This window comes from Accipiter gentilis, chromosome 34 (genome assembly GCF_929443795.1).
Source record: "Accipiter gentilis chromosome 34, bAccGen1.1, whole genome shotgun sequence".
In the NCBI taxonomy this organism is placed as follows: domain Eukaryota; kingdom Metazoa; phylum Chordata; class Aves; order Accipitriformes; family Accipitridae; genus Astur; species Astur gentilis.
In genome coordinates, this window is record NC_064913.1 from 10,606,660 (window position 1) to 10,622,143 (window position 15,484).

The 15,484-nt window shown below is 40.8% G+C and overlaps 1 protein-coding gene across 1 annotated transcript; it reads right to left on the reverse strand.

Moving 5' to 3' along the window:
- Positions 1–2,134: 2,134 nt before the first annotated feature.
- C34H12orf50 (chromosome 34 C12orf50 homolog) lies at positions 2,135–15,246 on the reverse strand. Its single transcript, XM_049791931.1, has 12 exons — positions 15,193–15,246; positions 13,260–13,383; positions 10,773–10,949; positions 9,373–9,450; positions 9,169–9,282; positions 7,579–7,686; positions 7,159–7,365; positions 5,481–5,600; positions 5,088–5,294; positions 4,215–4,304; positions 3,522–3,613; positions 2,135–2,197 (listed from the first exon to the last, which is right to left on the reverse strand). The coding sequence occupies exons 1-12, from the start codon at positions 15,244–15,246 to the stop codon at positions 2,135–2,137; spliced, it is 1,434 nt and encodes a 477-aa protein (XP_049647888.1).
- Between the last annotated feature and the right edge of the window lie 238 nt (positions 15,247–15,484).

Consider the following 15,484-nt stretch of genomic DNA (forward strand, 5'->3'; position numbering starts at 1 on the left):
GGAGATGGCCGAACGCCGGCCTGCCCGTGGGAAGGGGTGGACGGATTCCTTGCTTTTCTTCTGCACACAGTTTTTGCTTTCCCTGTTCAACTGTCTTTATCTCAACCTACGTGTTTTCTCACTTTTACCCTTCCAATTTTTTCCCCTATCCCACCGGGGTGGGGGAGTGAACGAGCGGCTGCATGGGCCTGAGTTGCCAGCTGGGGTTAAACCACAACAAAGTTTAAATTATTGAAAATTATATTTTAAAACAGAATGAAAATTACACCATTACCACCCAAGGTTTATGCAAGATATTCTCAATAAAATAGGATAGAGAAATGTATGACTATATTTCTCATAGAATGATAGCTTAATTTCACCTAGAAGGCACCCCGGAAGGTACCTGATCCATCCTGACATTCTAAACAGTCACAATGAAGAAAAGGCTCCAAGGAAGCAAAACAGTTTTATATTCACAGTTACAGGCGCCACCGAGATAATTACTGGATCCCAGTATTACAGAAAGAGGTTTGAAGGGCTATCCTCCAAAATGGATTATGTTCTAAGAAAGGTCAGGTAAATGCAAAAATGGAAAAATGTCTGAGACAAAGGTAGAAAGTCACATATATGTAACAATTTAGTATAAGTTTTGTTTCTTCAGAAAGCAATATTAAAGTATCTTTCTCATCAGTCTTCCTCTCAGTCTTTACCCAATCTTCTATAGTTTAAAATGTATGTAAAAACACAGTTAATTCTGAGAGCTTTGTTGTGAAGTTCATTTAGTTCATAAGAGTTCTGCTGCCCTGCTAAAATGGCAAAATCTCAAGATCAAACTCAGACTGAGACTCCAAACATCTGGCAAACAGCTGAACCATCTAAGAATCTGGCTTTCACAAAAATCCAGCAACTTTCTAGAATGCATTAGTATTGCTGTTTACATTAAAAGCCCTCTGAAAATGCTAAGGAAAATTAATAGTATTTATTCATACTAGGAATTATGCCTTAAAAGATCCTGTAAAAATAATTTCAAGTCTCAAATTTTAATAGCAGATTAAACTTAGTGAATATACTGAAGACCTTTATATGTGACCATACAGAGCTGTATTGGGTTTGTGTGGCAAGGTTTCAGGAGCGGGGGGGGGGGGCGGGGGGGGGGGGGGGCACAGTGGCGGCTTCTGAGAGAAGCTGTGGAGTGAGGGTATGGGAGAGGAACAACCCTGCAGACCCCCAGGTCAGCGCAGAAGGAGGGGAGGAGATGCTCCAGGCACCGGAGCAGAGATTCCCCTGCAGCCCATGGGGAAGACCGTGGTGAGGCAGGCTGTCCCCCTGCAGCCCAGGGAGGTCCATGGTGGAGCAGATCTCCACCTGCAGCCCGGGGAGGACCCCACACCGGAGCAGGGGGATGCCCGAAGGAGGCTGTGACCCCATGGAGAGCCCATGCTGGAGCAAGTTTGCTGGCACTTGTGACCCCCCCACTCTGGAGCAATCTGCTCCTGAAGGACCGCAGCCCATGGGAAGGGCCCACGTTGGAGAAGTTTGTGGAGGACCATCTCCCGTGGGAGGGACCCCACGCTGGTGCAGGGAAGAGTGTGAGGTGTCTTCCCCCTGATGACGAAGGAGCGGCAGAGACAATGTGTGATGAACTGATCATAACCCCCATTCCCTGTCCCCCTGCACCACTGGGGTGGATAGGTAGAGAATTCAGGAGTGGAGTTATGCCTGGGAAGAAGGGAGGGGTGGGGGGAAGGTGTTTTCAGATTTACTTTTATTTCTCATTACCCTACCCTGGTTTGATTGTCAATGAATTAAATTAAGTTTCCCTAAATCAAGTCTGTTTTGCCCATGATGGTAATTGGTTGAGTGGTGTCTCCTTGTCCTTATCTCAACCCAGAAGCTTTTTGTTATATCTTCTCTTCCCTGTCTAGCTGAGAGGGGAGCAATACAGCAGCTTTGGTGGACACCTGGCGTCCAGCCAGAGTCAACCCACAACAAGAGCACACTTTTTTAATTTCCATTTTTATCAGTTTTGAAATGTTATCGTGTACTTGCTGCACTTTATTTTTGGAATTTGTAATTTTATCATCTTTGGATTTTCCAGTTGATAATATCCTTATTTCAATTTAGATTTTATTTGTAAATTGAATTACTTGCTTCACCTCTTTCTTCTGTCTATATATCGTTCTCCTTTTCTATTCACTTCCATGTCTTCTTGGCTCTGTTGTCAAAATAAATATGAAGAACATTTTGTGCATAATTTATTATAGTAAAACTATCTGCTCTTTCAGAAACATTTTAAGAAGTAAACCTTCAACACTTCTAGAAGCAACAGAAATAAAAATATTTCATCCTAATATAATTCACCCATGTTTCAAAATATTCTGTTCAAGTATTTTCCCTCTAAAACCTTCCCAAGCAGATGTTTGAGAACCATGTGGTACTTGCACAAAGAAACCAAATATGGTAGCAAACCTGGCGAGGGATTACAGAAGGTGGTTTTAGGTGCTTTTCATCTATGTGGTGCCTCAGCAGAATTTGCATCTCAGACTGGAATCAAAATGGCCTAATGCTGTGTTTGGAAGTGCCCTGGGTAAACTCATAGAAATACTGACAACTGGGCCATCTGGAGAGCTTTGAAACACAAAATTACAAAGTTGCACTTTTCTGAGTCACCCACTTTGGACTAGTCTCCTGGAGCAGACTCATACTCTCCAAAAACTAACAAGACCGCTTGGAAAAAGTGTTACTGACCATCTTCTATAAAATAAAGTACCAGTAAAAGGATTCATCCAAGAAAAGGGAGTGCTCAACAGGGTTCAAACTCATCTCTTTGCCCTTTCAGGGAAGCACTTTCATAGCAAGCTAGAAGGCTAAGCTTGCCAGAACTATGAGGATGCTCTACTAGTTCACATTTCGAACTGTGCAACCGCAGAGCAAACAACCTGTTAGGTCCGTGGGTGACACAGAGAGACTAGAGATAAGGGAATGTCACACTGAAGCACGGACTGCAGACTACAGGTTTGGCCATTCATCTGAGGAACATGAGATAGGGGTTCTAATCTCTGCTTTCAAGACATCTGTAAAATGTATTAATGGTCCTTAGGGTGTCTTGCAAACGTTTGGTAGCCCGAGTCTTTTTATGAAATTGGAGCTCAGCTGATCCTCGTTCAGTGATTGCAGATGCTTCGCGAGCAATCAACCAGCGAGACAAATAGATCACACTCCTATAGTCTCTGCTGTGCTTTGTGCAGTGCTGCAGGCCAAAACCCACTTCTTGTAGCTCCCTGCTTTAACAGCAGGTACATATTTTGCTTTCTCATCAGTAATATTGTAAAAAATGAGAAACCACAGGTTAGGCAAAGGTACATGTCTGCAAACAAACGAAACCATTAACTGCTCTTTCAGACTACTCAGCATTGCTTAGACTCTTGCGGGTTTTGGTCGGGGAAGTTTTAAGAGCACTTTTACATGGTCTAGGTGGGGAGAGACATGTCCCTTTTACTAAAAAGACTGAACTGTAAGAATTTCTATGAAACAGTTACCTGAATGGTTGTTTTAGACTTAGAGAATGTTTTTGCATGTGGATTTCTTTTCCTCTGAGTTGGTGCATTGTAAGATCCTGAAGTATATTTGTCTGTAGAAAAAACATAGACATTGTTTCTTAATTACAGCTACGATTTCAGGAAAGACTCTCTTGGTCCGGTATGTGAATTAAATATTACATTAGCTGAAGTATCAATGAATGCATCGGGTGAATTGTATTCACCGCTAAAATACCAGCTAATATTAAATACAGACTCTCTCTCTCTCTCTCTCTAGTACTTTAGAGATCATTTGTCATCTTGCGGCATTTGCATGAGGCTCACAGGATCTTCCAAATGAGGTAATTCTGCCATGGACATCCTTGACTTTAACAAAGTGAATGTTCCTGTGTTGAAAATCTTCCCAAAGGCATCAGTTGCTTTTAGATTAAACTAATCCATAAACTAATCTGTTTTATCCCTGCTTGTGAAAGCCCTAGATGCAAGGCAATATTATGTTTTTTGTGCTAGACAGCTGATTTTGCAGGAGAGTAAGCTGCCTAATGACTAACCATTTTCTGTAAAATTTTATTAAAAAATAATATTATTAATGCTCTGGTTTTCTGTTAATTCCAGCTTAATTCCATTCATTCAAATTACTAATTCCACAATAATCCTAAAATTTTCAGTTCATGCAGAACAAGTAAGTATTACCATAGTTTTCCATTTGGGTCCAAAATCTTCTATTAGTATCAAGCTGATTCTTTTGCTTGGAGCCTTTCCAACCACGTGGCTCAGGTACTGCTGGAAAGAAAGGTAGCAAAAATGGTAATGGTTGTTCTTATGACAAAAATGCTAGTCACTTTTTTTTTAAAATGCTCTGTGCTTTTTTTTAACCTGGAAATTTGGTAAGATGTATTCTTTACATTAAGAATGTTCTCTCTGTAACCTCTATACCAAGCTGTACACATTTAATCAAAGCAACCATTAAAAGAAAAAAAACTGCAACTACTCCTGCCCAAGACAAAGCAGTGATGTTGGGACTCATTTCACTTACCTTTGTTCATCTGAAAGTAGGGGTTACTTTGTGTGAAGAAGGTTCCTTTTATTGGAAATTAAGACAGGGAGGCACCTGAAGGTGGAGATTCAACCCAGCTCAAGAGAGATGATGGAAACTGGCAAGGTGAAATCAATTTCTTAACTTATGTTCACTGAAATTATTTACCACTAATTTTTTTGATGAAATGACAGATGAAAATAAACCCCAATCATCCAGAGGTGAAGGTATTGGTATATTTGTGCCCAATGGAAAAACATTGCATGCATCCCTCTCTGTTGGGCAGAGAAGTGAATTCCTGCTATGAAGGTAGCTAAATTATTGTTTGTGAATATTCTGTCTGACTAACTGTCTGTGGATAGTGCTGCAGTCTACTTAGACTGGATCAAATTAGACTGGACCAAATTTACTCTTGCCCATACTTCACCATAAATCAGTTCATATTCACATGCAGGGACAAATGGAAAGCAGCACGACACAGACGGGTGTATTTGAGGCATTTTAAGACTCCTGTGTGAACAGGAACCCACCTGTAGATCCACTGAACTTTGGTTCTTGGGTGGCGTTGACAGTACGGTAGACTACATATGCTGATCTTCGAGGTTCTGAAGAATTAAAGTAAGTCTTTCTTCCAGTTTCTCTCTCATAAGGAATATAAGAAGAAGCAGTTTGATCATCCTTCCTTTGACACCTTTGTTGGTACCTTGGTTTGACTTTGGGGTCTGAAGTGCGAATTCCTGAAAGGGAAAGAACAAACTTAAGCAACAATGTTGTGCTACTACTCAAAATTTCACCTACTGCAGGAGGTTGGAAGACAAGATTCAAAAAATGGTCTTTGTGGACAGCCCAATCCAAATATAACCAGTTATTTTTATTGACCATGTAATGTTCAGCAATGAGAAGCTGATGCTAAAGTATATTACCTCCATTTTCAGAGGATCTGCAATCTGTTCTGGGAATAGTCTCTATTGGTCCTCTCCTTCCTATAGTCTCTCCTTCTCTCTTTGTATTATTCAGTTTTGTAGGAATGGCATTACCATCACCTGGAAAGGCAACAGAAAGAAGGTTTTAGCTGCTTGTGTGTAAGCAGCACACAGAAAGGCATTGCCATTCTTCCCCCCACACACCTCGATGAGCTAGCGATTAGTTCAGTGCAATTTCCTTTAACCTCTCATTTTATAGTCTTCTTTCCCTTTTGTTAGTTATTTGGATCCTGTCTAGTGTAACCGAGAACCTGACGCTTAACTCTCATGCTTTCTAAGAAAATACCATAATGCACAGGTTGAAGATGACTGCGGCTGCAAAGTAAAGAGCCAGCTACAAACTACCTGCTCATTCTTTAGTCCCTCACTTTCCATGAATGATATTTATGAGTCCTATTCAATTGAGTTTATGGTATTTTCAAGATGCATGTCGTCATAGTACCTAAAGCCTCTGAGAACTCAGCTGAGGCAATGCTTTGGGGAAACATCTCTGAATGTATCTGTGTTTTCAGACCATCTTAAATGCAGCCCTGAACACAATCCCCTCATGCACTACTGTCCTCTAAGTGCTGACTACCTGCCCAGATACATCCTTTCTCTGCACTGCACAGGTGGTACATGGACCTCTGCAACATCAACCGTTGAGCGCATGGAGACCAATGCACCCCGAAGGACACCTTCTGGCTGAACGATGAATTACCTCTTCTGTCTGTAGCATCTAGACGCATCCTGCACACGGGCGGTTCGTGAACGTAACAAAATACTACAAATGATGCAGCTAAACTTGGAAGAGCCTTGGTTGCGCAGGTAAGCCTGCTTCAAACTACAAACAGAACTTCACAAGGGGAGTTGCAGTATGAAGCAACCACAGTGCTCTTCACCTGCCCCCTGCGACTCTGCAGGAAGACGTGGCTTTGTCTGTTCTTCCCTTTCTCCTGTTAATGTAAATAAGCGCTTTTGGTTCCCCTCAGTTCAGGCCAGAATGCAGCAGAAATTCTGTACTTCTGCTTCAGTTTGGGGGCTGGTTTAAAGCCCAAACAATCATAAATCCAGCCAAATCCAAACTCCAGTGAAATCCCAGGTGTGGAAGAATACCATGCAAAGCAAGACCATTCTTTCATCCCCTGCCGGGAGGAAAAAACTTGAACAAGAAACCCTTCTTGAAAGGAAACTGAAATTCTACTGCACAATTACTGCTTCTACTATCAATATTTGCAGTAGGCTGAGAAGTTAAAGGTGGACTATTATGAGGCTTCTTAAATATTTCCAAATAATAAATCACATAAAAGATGCTGTAAAAAGTGGGGATCACTGTATTTGTGCCCATCGGCACATCGTTGTATTCATCCCTCTTTGCTGGGCAGAGAAGTGAATTCCTGCTATGAAGGTGGGTCTATTATTGTTTGTGAATATTCTGTAAATCTTTATGAGGCTTTACATTTCCATCTGTGGATAGTGCTGCAATCTACTTATGAAAATTATGCTGGATCAAATTTACTCTTGCCCATATTTAGGCATAAATCAGTTCATAATCACATGCAGGGACAAATGGAAAGCAGCGCGATACAGACAGGTGTATTTGAGGCATTTGAGGACTCCTCTGTGAGCAGGAACCCACCTCTAGACCTGTTGAACTTTGGTTCTTGGGTGATGGTCACAGTAGGGTAGAATGCAAGTGCTGATCTTCGAGGTTCTGAAGAACAGAAGTAAGTCTTTCTTCCAGTTTCTCTCTCATAAGGAATATAAGAAGAAGCAATTTGATCATCCTTCCTTTGACCCCTTGGTTGGTAATTTGGTTTGGCTTTGGGGCCTGAAACATGGATTCCTAAAAGTGAAAGAACAAATTTAAACAATAACATTGTGCTACTACTTCAGATTTGACCTATTGCAAGAGACTGGGGGCTGGAAGATGAGATAGTCCAGCTGAAATATGGATTGTCCATATTTGACACCAAGAACAGAAATTCAAGAGGTAGTGCTAAATCATCTAACAGTTTAAAAAGCAACAATGAGGAAGGCAACTGTTTTCTCAAAATACCTTTGCCTGTTCCTGTATTAGGTGATTTTCTTGGCTCCTCAGATATCCCTTTCTCTTCCTGTACTTCTTGATAGTGATGGCTCTCTACCAGCTCAGTGTGGTTGGTTTCTGCGGGATTAAAATAGCAAGTATTTACTTCTTTAAAAAGCATGCAAAATTTTCATATCCAAAAATGCAGTGATATATTTCCTCTCGCAGAGTTCATGGTCGCAAAATCTTGAAAACAAAGTCAAAAATTGACTGTAAACACAAAGAGTAATGCTACTTTGAACTCGTACAATGGTTTTGACCAGTGCTGGCTCAGAATTCTTCTCATTATGAATTAGAAAATATTCATTAATACTGTACTCTATGCTTTTTCCTGAATGTAGCTAATGATAAAGACATATATTACAAGGTGTATTGATGTATTTGTTACTGATCCCTCATCTGTAGTCTAAATATATGTAAATACTTGTCAGAAATAGCTTATCAAAGCTATTTTAATATGAAACATTTTAGGTGTAGAAGTAAGAAGGAAATAATTCTGCCCAGTTCTATGAGCAATTTAGGCCGGAAAAAGTGTCAGTTAAAAGTGCCTGACATGGAGACAATTTTTCCATTCCCTTTTTTGTATTAGCACATCATCCTATTCAAAGCTGTTTTACATAAAACAGTATTATCAAGATTTTATCCCTGAAATTTCCATGAAATATATAACAACTATTATTTTTTTGATTAAAAGTAGCAGGTCTTATTTCTGCCCACCAATTTTTGATGACTGATCTACTGATTGCTCTGGTGTCTTGTTACCTTAAGAACATAACTCTCTCCTAACATGGCATTGTATATAACTTATTCAGTAAAAAAATGAATACAGATTTCTTTCAGTCATGTCACTTGCTCAAGAATGAAGGCAAAACCTAATGAAGGGGGTAAATATGTATTAATTTGTATTCCTTTGACCTTAATTATGTTGGATCAAGCCCAACAGTCAAAACAAAATCGAACTCTCTTGTTACTGTCTTTTAGAAGACACCTAAAGGGAGTATTTACTTAATCTCAATTTAGTTATAGAAAAGTTTGCTGTGTCACCACATTTCATCATCTAGACACCCACGACAGCCAGAAGAGAGCACGAACACCTCTGGGCGAGTGACTTATCTCACCTTCCTGTGGCACTATCTTACAACGCAACAAACAGCCCCGTAAGAGTGCCTGTCTCTCCATTTAACAACAGAGATCCCGGATGAGACATTTCAGCTACACACCTCGCCTTAGGGTGGTTAAAGTTAGACTACATAAATCTTGACCGTGAAGAAAAATTACATGAAAGACCTATGTTGTGTATCTCAGGAAAGTATACATAGAGCCCATTTCTACCTTTTCCATCTACAATCGATGCAGACAGTCACCACATGTGTGACACTATATATGTATATCTGTACGAGGGAAAATTAAGTAAATTTTTTTATGCTCTTTGTTATATGCTGTCTTTTATTGTCACTAAATTAAAGAAGCAAGGAGGACGGGCAAACTATGTAATAGTTTCTCCCTGTGACAGTAATTTAAAAGTGGTAAACATTGTCCAAGAAGATGAAAAGTACTTGCCTTTCTGCAGGTGTTGCTCAGTAGCTTCCAAGGGCAATAGCTCATTTTCCCGAGGTGCAGACACAGTTTTTGTTGATTGGTGTTCTTGGGGGTACTGAATCCCATAATACTCTCCTAAACATACCCCAAGAGGGAAAAAAAAAACCAAAGTTTACTATATTGGCAGCACTGCTGTTAGGAAAGAGTGACTAGTTTCATATTTACCAGACTTATAGCATATTTCCTTTATTGCTCTTTCCTCTTCAAGATCTGCAGCAGTCCTAGGCACCCACTCAGGAACACCTGTAGGAAATATTTTTAAAAGATTACTAGGTAGCTATACAAAGACCTTCAACAATTCTTAATAATCAAAGACCATAGTGACTTTCATTTTGGTCACGGTTGTGTTTTTTTCTGACTGTGACCTCTGCTTCTGGACAGAAAAATGATTCCTTAGTACTGGGTATTTCCAAGTGCAATGGCACTGCAGTTACAACCCATACTAAGAAGCTAATGTTTGTTGATTTAAAAGGATTCCAAACCGCCTTCAGTGCTCATTTTGAAAATGATCCTTCATTTACACCCAAAAGGAAATCTTCTGATTAAACATGTCACCAGGGAGTGCTTGTCACAAAACCTCTGCCCAAAGTTACTGTCGTGTAATGTCTGCTGGCAGAGCTGCTGAAGCGAGCGCTCCTTACCTGTCGCAGTGAAGGCTCCTAAGGCTAGCAGAGCCCTGCTTTTGGTACCATTTAAGTAAACGTGGCTTACTCAGACTGAAGCCGAGTTAGGAAGCACTAACAGGCTGCCCTGCCAGCCAACCTGAAGGGCAGGGGGGAAGCGAAAAGCAGCTTGGGGCTGCCTGAGAACTAGCACAGTAATGTGCAGAGTGCACGCGTGAGAGTAGGTCCTTCTCTCACTTTCAGTCTCTGGGAATGTGCAATTCATTCCTTCCCTATGCATCTCTGGTCTCTCAGGCAATGGTTTAATGAGATGGAAAAAAAATTGGAAAAAGAAAAGAACATAAATATATACACATTCACATTCAGTTAAACTAGTGAAGAGTTTTGTATGGGTTCTCTTTGCCAGTTTTAAGACGAACTTCCTGTAGTAAAATGAGACTGCCTACAGGCTTTAGGAAGTCAGTCGAACAAATTACTTAAGTTGAAATCACGCAACTGTCTTTAGTAAACAAACCTATGCCTCCACCTTCAGTGATGAGTGTGTACAGCCCCTGCTCAAAAGTTTGTTTCCCAGAAAAGCAGTGCCTCCTAAACCTGTAATTTGGCCCCTGAATTTTGAGGAATTTGAAGAGTATTTGATGGTCATCTGAATTGTGGATCACGTTTGAAACTCTGTTTGATGAGGAAGAGGTATGTGAATTCTGCCACTATTGAAATATACAGCTAGCCATTTCATAGGAGTTGGAAAATGTTGCCTCACTCACATGTGGTGACGAGCAGTTCCAATATTTCAGGGATTAGCTGGAAACTATTTAAAAAACTTCTCAACAACTCTTCTCTAAAAATGTGATGGTTATTATAAGAAGTCAGTTGTGAAGTACATTGCAAGAGTTGAAAAAATCCATCCTACTTGCTTGTCAAAGAAAGAAAAAACCCACTTACGATTCTCTTCCTCTTCATCGTCCTCTTCATCATCCTCTTCATCATCGTCATCATCGTTGATGTTTATAATCACTGGAGGATGAATTGGTAGTACAATATTCTTCTGATTTCTGAGTAATTCTTGACAATGCGCTGGAGGCAGAATCCCTCCTTGGACACCCTGTTGCAATGGGGCACCTGCAGAAAAGAGCATTATATTTATTTTGTTAGGCGGGAACTAGAATATCAAATTCAGGCTCAGACCAGCAGGTATAGTTTTGAAATCATTATCATGCTGGAGGAGTTGTTAAATAGACAGATTGTGCCTTTTAGGAAAAATCTTCTGTGGAGGCTGGCAAAAGAGCATCTTCCCCCTACAGAAGGTATGAAAAAACAGGTAGATATTTACAACATAGGGAAACACGTGATTAGTAATACCTGGGCTGAAGTGAGTAAGGCAGTTTAGGACCCCACCTGTGAAAATATTTTAAACATGCCAAGTAATAGGCAGGCCTGTATCCCTCCACATGGCATCAATTGTGAAGAATTTAGCAGCGCTAAGCACGGGATTACCTATTTTTGGCTTGTAAATATTTTTTTTTTTCTATTAGAATTTTCTGAATGACAACTCTCTCTCTTACTCAGTACAAAATGTAGATTTTGAGAAGGAATAGGAAGTTCATGAAAATAATGTACACTTAATTAGAAGACAATCAGAAAAGATACTCTTTTCCTTAGGAATTTACCCATAATGTTTGCCACAAAAGTATTTCAGTACTGGGATAGCATTTTGGGAGAGCCAGGAAATGCAACAGACTGAAAATAAAAATGATGAAAAATGGTGAGCCTATTTGTACTGTTCAAGCCGACCAGTTTGCAACTATAGATATAATCAGGATTGAAGTTGGGTATTTTTTCTGCTTTTAAAGAAAAAGATAAAGCATGGGCATTTTCTTTTAGTCCAGTTGTTGTTATTCTTGTGCATCTCTTGCTTGCCTATGAGCAGCATGCGTATCATATTAGACCCGTTTTAATAACGCTACTGCAGATCAGATTTGTCATATCTCCTGCAAGAGAAAGTAAGATACAACATTTTAACCTGATAGAGCCTTTTTCGCTGTCCAGAACGAAAAAGGATATTATTAGCTCTGGGGAGGGTAAGCCAAATCAAGCTTGAATTAGTTTAACAAGATTTGCAAGTATTGAAACAAATAAATGCAGTTTTAATGTTTGCAATGTTATTGTGAAGCACGCGGACTTTGAATTTATATGTACTGCAGTACAAAGTAAAAGGCTTGGGTCCATTTTCTCATTCGGATTGTTGAATGTTGCTCTTACACAGGATACCCTTGTCCACAGTGCCTCTTGGGCACGGTCTCTGACTCACACCACACCGAAAAGTGTGCCTATGTGATATTTACGACAGCGCTAGGTGCCAGGGACTGATGCTGTGGCTGTGGGAACTGTACTAAAAGCCATAGGGGCACTCACAGAAACAGCACTCAAGTTCCTGCCTTGGTCCTGTGTGGTTAGTTAGGCTCCACATGCCCAGATATGACAGGCTATCTTTTCCTGGGGGATTTTTAGAAACAGAAGGTGTTTGCTTCTGACTAGAGGTCTTTGTGGACTTCTCTTATGACACCTGTCTCCAGCACTGGCAATAAGGCCCACAAACAACTCTGGTTTAGTCCACTTGTTCATGTATCCATGACAAGTCATGCTGCCTTGCTCTCACTCCTCTTTCCACCTGATTTCTGACAGCTGTCTTGGTTCCCTGCCCTGGACTCTTACCCTATTCCAGGCTCCAGATGTCTACCAGGACTCCTGGCAGACAAGAGCTCCTTTTTGAAAGGACTGAGGGAAAAAAACATCAAATAGAGGGTTTTTCCCTAAAAAGTTGTGCTGTGTTACACACTATTACCATACTTCAGTAGCCTGCACCCAATATTTAAGCCTGAAAGGATTATTCAGAACGATGAACTGGAAATACATGTGCACACACAGCACTGTAATCTTATGTTATCTATAGAAGGGGTGTCTCATCCATGTAACATGTTGTGCTCTATCAACAGATGTTGCTGCTAGTGGCCCTACCAACCTCCTCCCCCCACCACACACACTACTTTTCATTTCTCTTAAATGATTACCTGCCTACTAAACATTTTCATTGCTAGAGGGATTTCATCTAGCAAATACCCAAGGAAAGTAACATTTTTACTCCACGGGTCTCAGCAACCTAAATTGCCACTTGTGACTTCATCTTTTACGTCCCTGATAGCTCCGAAGATCCGTAACATGAGAGCTAAAAAAATTCATGTGGCAACCCTATTCAAATGCCAATACAATTCCTTTCTTGGCCTTCAACTTGCTGGGAGAGCAGGTCATACCTGATTGATTTGCCATGGTACATTTCTGGGCCTCAATATATATTACGTAAGCACTGGAAGGACATTTTTGTGTATTTACTTGCTCTAATGCACAAATTGTTGAGAAAATATTTTTACTCACTGTTGGTAGGCGGCAAAAAAAGTCCATTTATATTACGAGGTTTGCTATGATGGAAGGCACAGTTGAACCTCACACAGCCTACGGGTTGTGTTTCCCAGAAACAGGGGACGTTGCTGTACTTTCGCTGCAGGAGAAAACAGTTTTCAGATACTGTAAATATAACAATAAAAATGGACTAAGTGGCTTCTTACATGGTGTACCGCTGTGAACACCTGATTATGATTTTGTGGGACCACGTTCTGACATTTTAGAAGATCTAAAGTTATCTCTAAAGTTATCTTAAGCTCCAGGTAGCTCTAAAGCTGTTTTGAGTTAGGCCAGTGGAGCTTTCATGAGGTACAACTCTTCCTAGACAAGAATAGGAGTAAAGCAGTGTGCTTACTGCACGGCAGACTTGTCCTGAGATGCTGGGAAGAAAAAAAAAACCTATTAGTCACTTAATGGACACGTGGTGGAGTTTCCTTTCCTGCACAATGGGATAATCAAGTCAATCTCAGATGAAATCTGCTGTACAAGTGCCAATCTTAACACTAGTGCTCTCCTACCGTTAAAGGAACCAGGTCCTTGGGAAAATAAGGAGTAAGAAACAAAAACCAGAAAGATTCCCAACAAAACCTGATAAATTAAAATTTGGGAGCTTGCAAGCCTCGTGGAGGCTTGTCGGACTTGGATTTCAAAACACGGGAGAAAATCTTTTGTTCCAGTTCCCATTGGGAATGTCAACTCAGCAGAAGAAAGTCACTTTTGTTTTCAGAATAAAAAACGTGCTTGAAGGGACTTGCTCCTTTCTACCTTTATTTCAATATCTCTCAATCTGCCAAACAGATGTGAACATCTCCCCTGTCTCCATAAGGAGCACTCAGCCAAGAGGTTTTTCACAGTGGCAGAACCTGCACCTGGAACCCTCATGAGGAATATGACTTTGTGGGTAAGTCATACTAGATCCCCATAACCTAGTGGTTGCCTTAAACATGAATCTCCTCTTTTGAAACATTTTGGTTTTGATTCATGGGGATGATGCAGTAGTTCACGTGTAACAGTACTAGGGTGACAAGCATTTGCAAGTTACTGCAAATACTCAGGATTTGATGTTGTGAGACAACTATCATTACTCTCTGCTCACAGCATCTCCCAGCTGTTTTTATACAAGACAAACAGAAGCCTCATGGGAGCAAAAGAATATCTACAAGATTTTTTAAATTATTTGTTTAATTATTGCTGCTTTCCTCATAGATACACTCCCACTGCTGCTCTCCCTCTATCGCTCAATATGTCGCCAGCTAAAAAGTCTACACAATATTGGAGAGAAACCACTTTCACAACGAGGGTCACTTTCGTTAGTCATACTTAAAATTATTTTTCTGTATCTCTGCCTTATTAAAGTTTACAGATGTTAGCGTCATCTCTGACTATGGAATTCATTTCTCCTTATAACCTGAGGTATCTTCCTCAAGCACATGATAAACTCATAATTCCAAAGAGGCAAGAGCTCATGGCCATTACCCTGAACATGCGAAGTCAGGTTTATGTCCTGGATATGAACTCCATCCCAGCTGAGTGCTGGAAATGCCAGGTTGACGGTCATTTCTGCGTGAGTTTGTGTGTGGTTTTTTAAAGGAAAACAAAATCACGCTGGGAACTATTTGAATACTTGAAGGTAAGTTTCACCCAGTTCCAGACATTAACAGCTGGGTCTCAGAGCAGCATCTCCAAAGCATGCCACTTTCGGACTGGAGTCAGTACAACCGGGCCATCCCCTGAGACACGCTGGGGTCTGGAGCCAAAGCCCACCTCCCAGGCACTGATGCCTAAATCCCTGGTGCTGAAATGGATGCAGTAACGGATGCAAATATTACATAATGAGCCTCCCTTTCAGCATGGGTATATCAAGAAAATCAAGGACACAAACCACTCTAAAATCTACAGCACTTACCTGTGCATAGGGGGAGTGAAAATGGGAATAATGGTCATTCCCAACTGCAGCCATTTTCACCTCTGGTGCTTCTTCTCCACTCTCAGTACCAGCAGAACATACATGAAAACGTTAAAGCTGGCAACATCCAGGCAAATCGTAATCTTAGCCTGAAAGCGGTAGTTTTCTTTCGAAATCTGGGCCTTCAGAACCTTAGCTGCACTTCTTCTTTGAAAAAAAACTCCACCAGACAGCAAAAGACACCTGAACGAAGGAGCTGCTGCCTTCTTCTGGCTTGCGGAACCTACGAAGG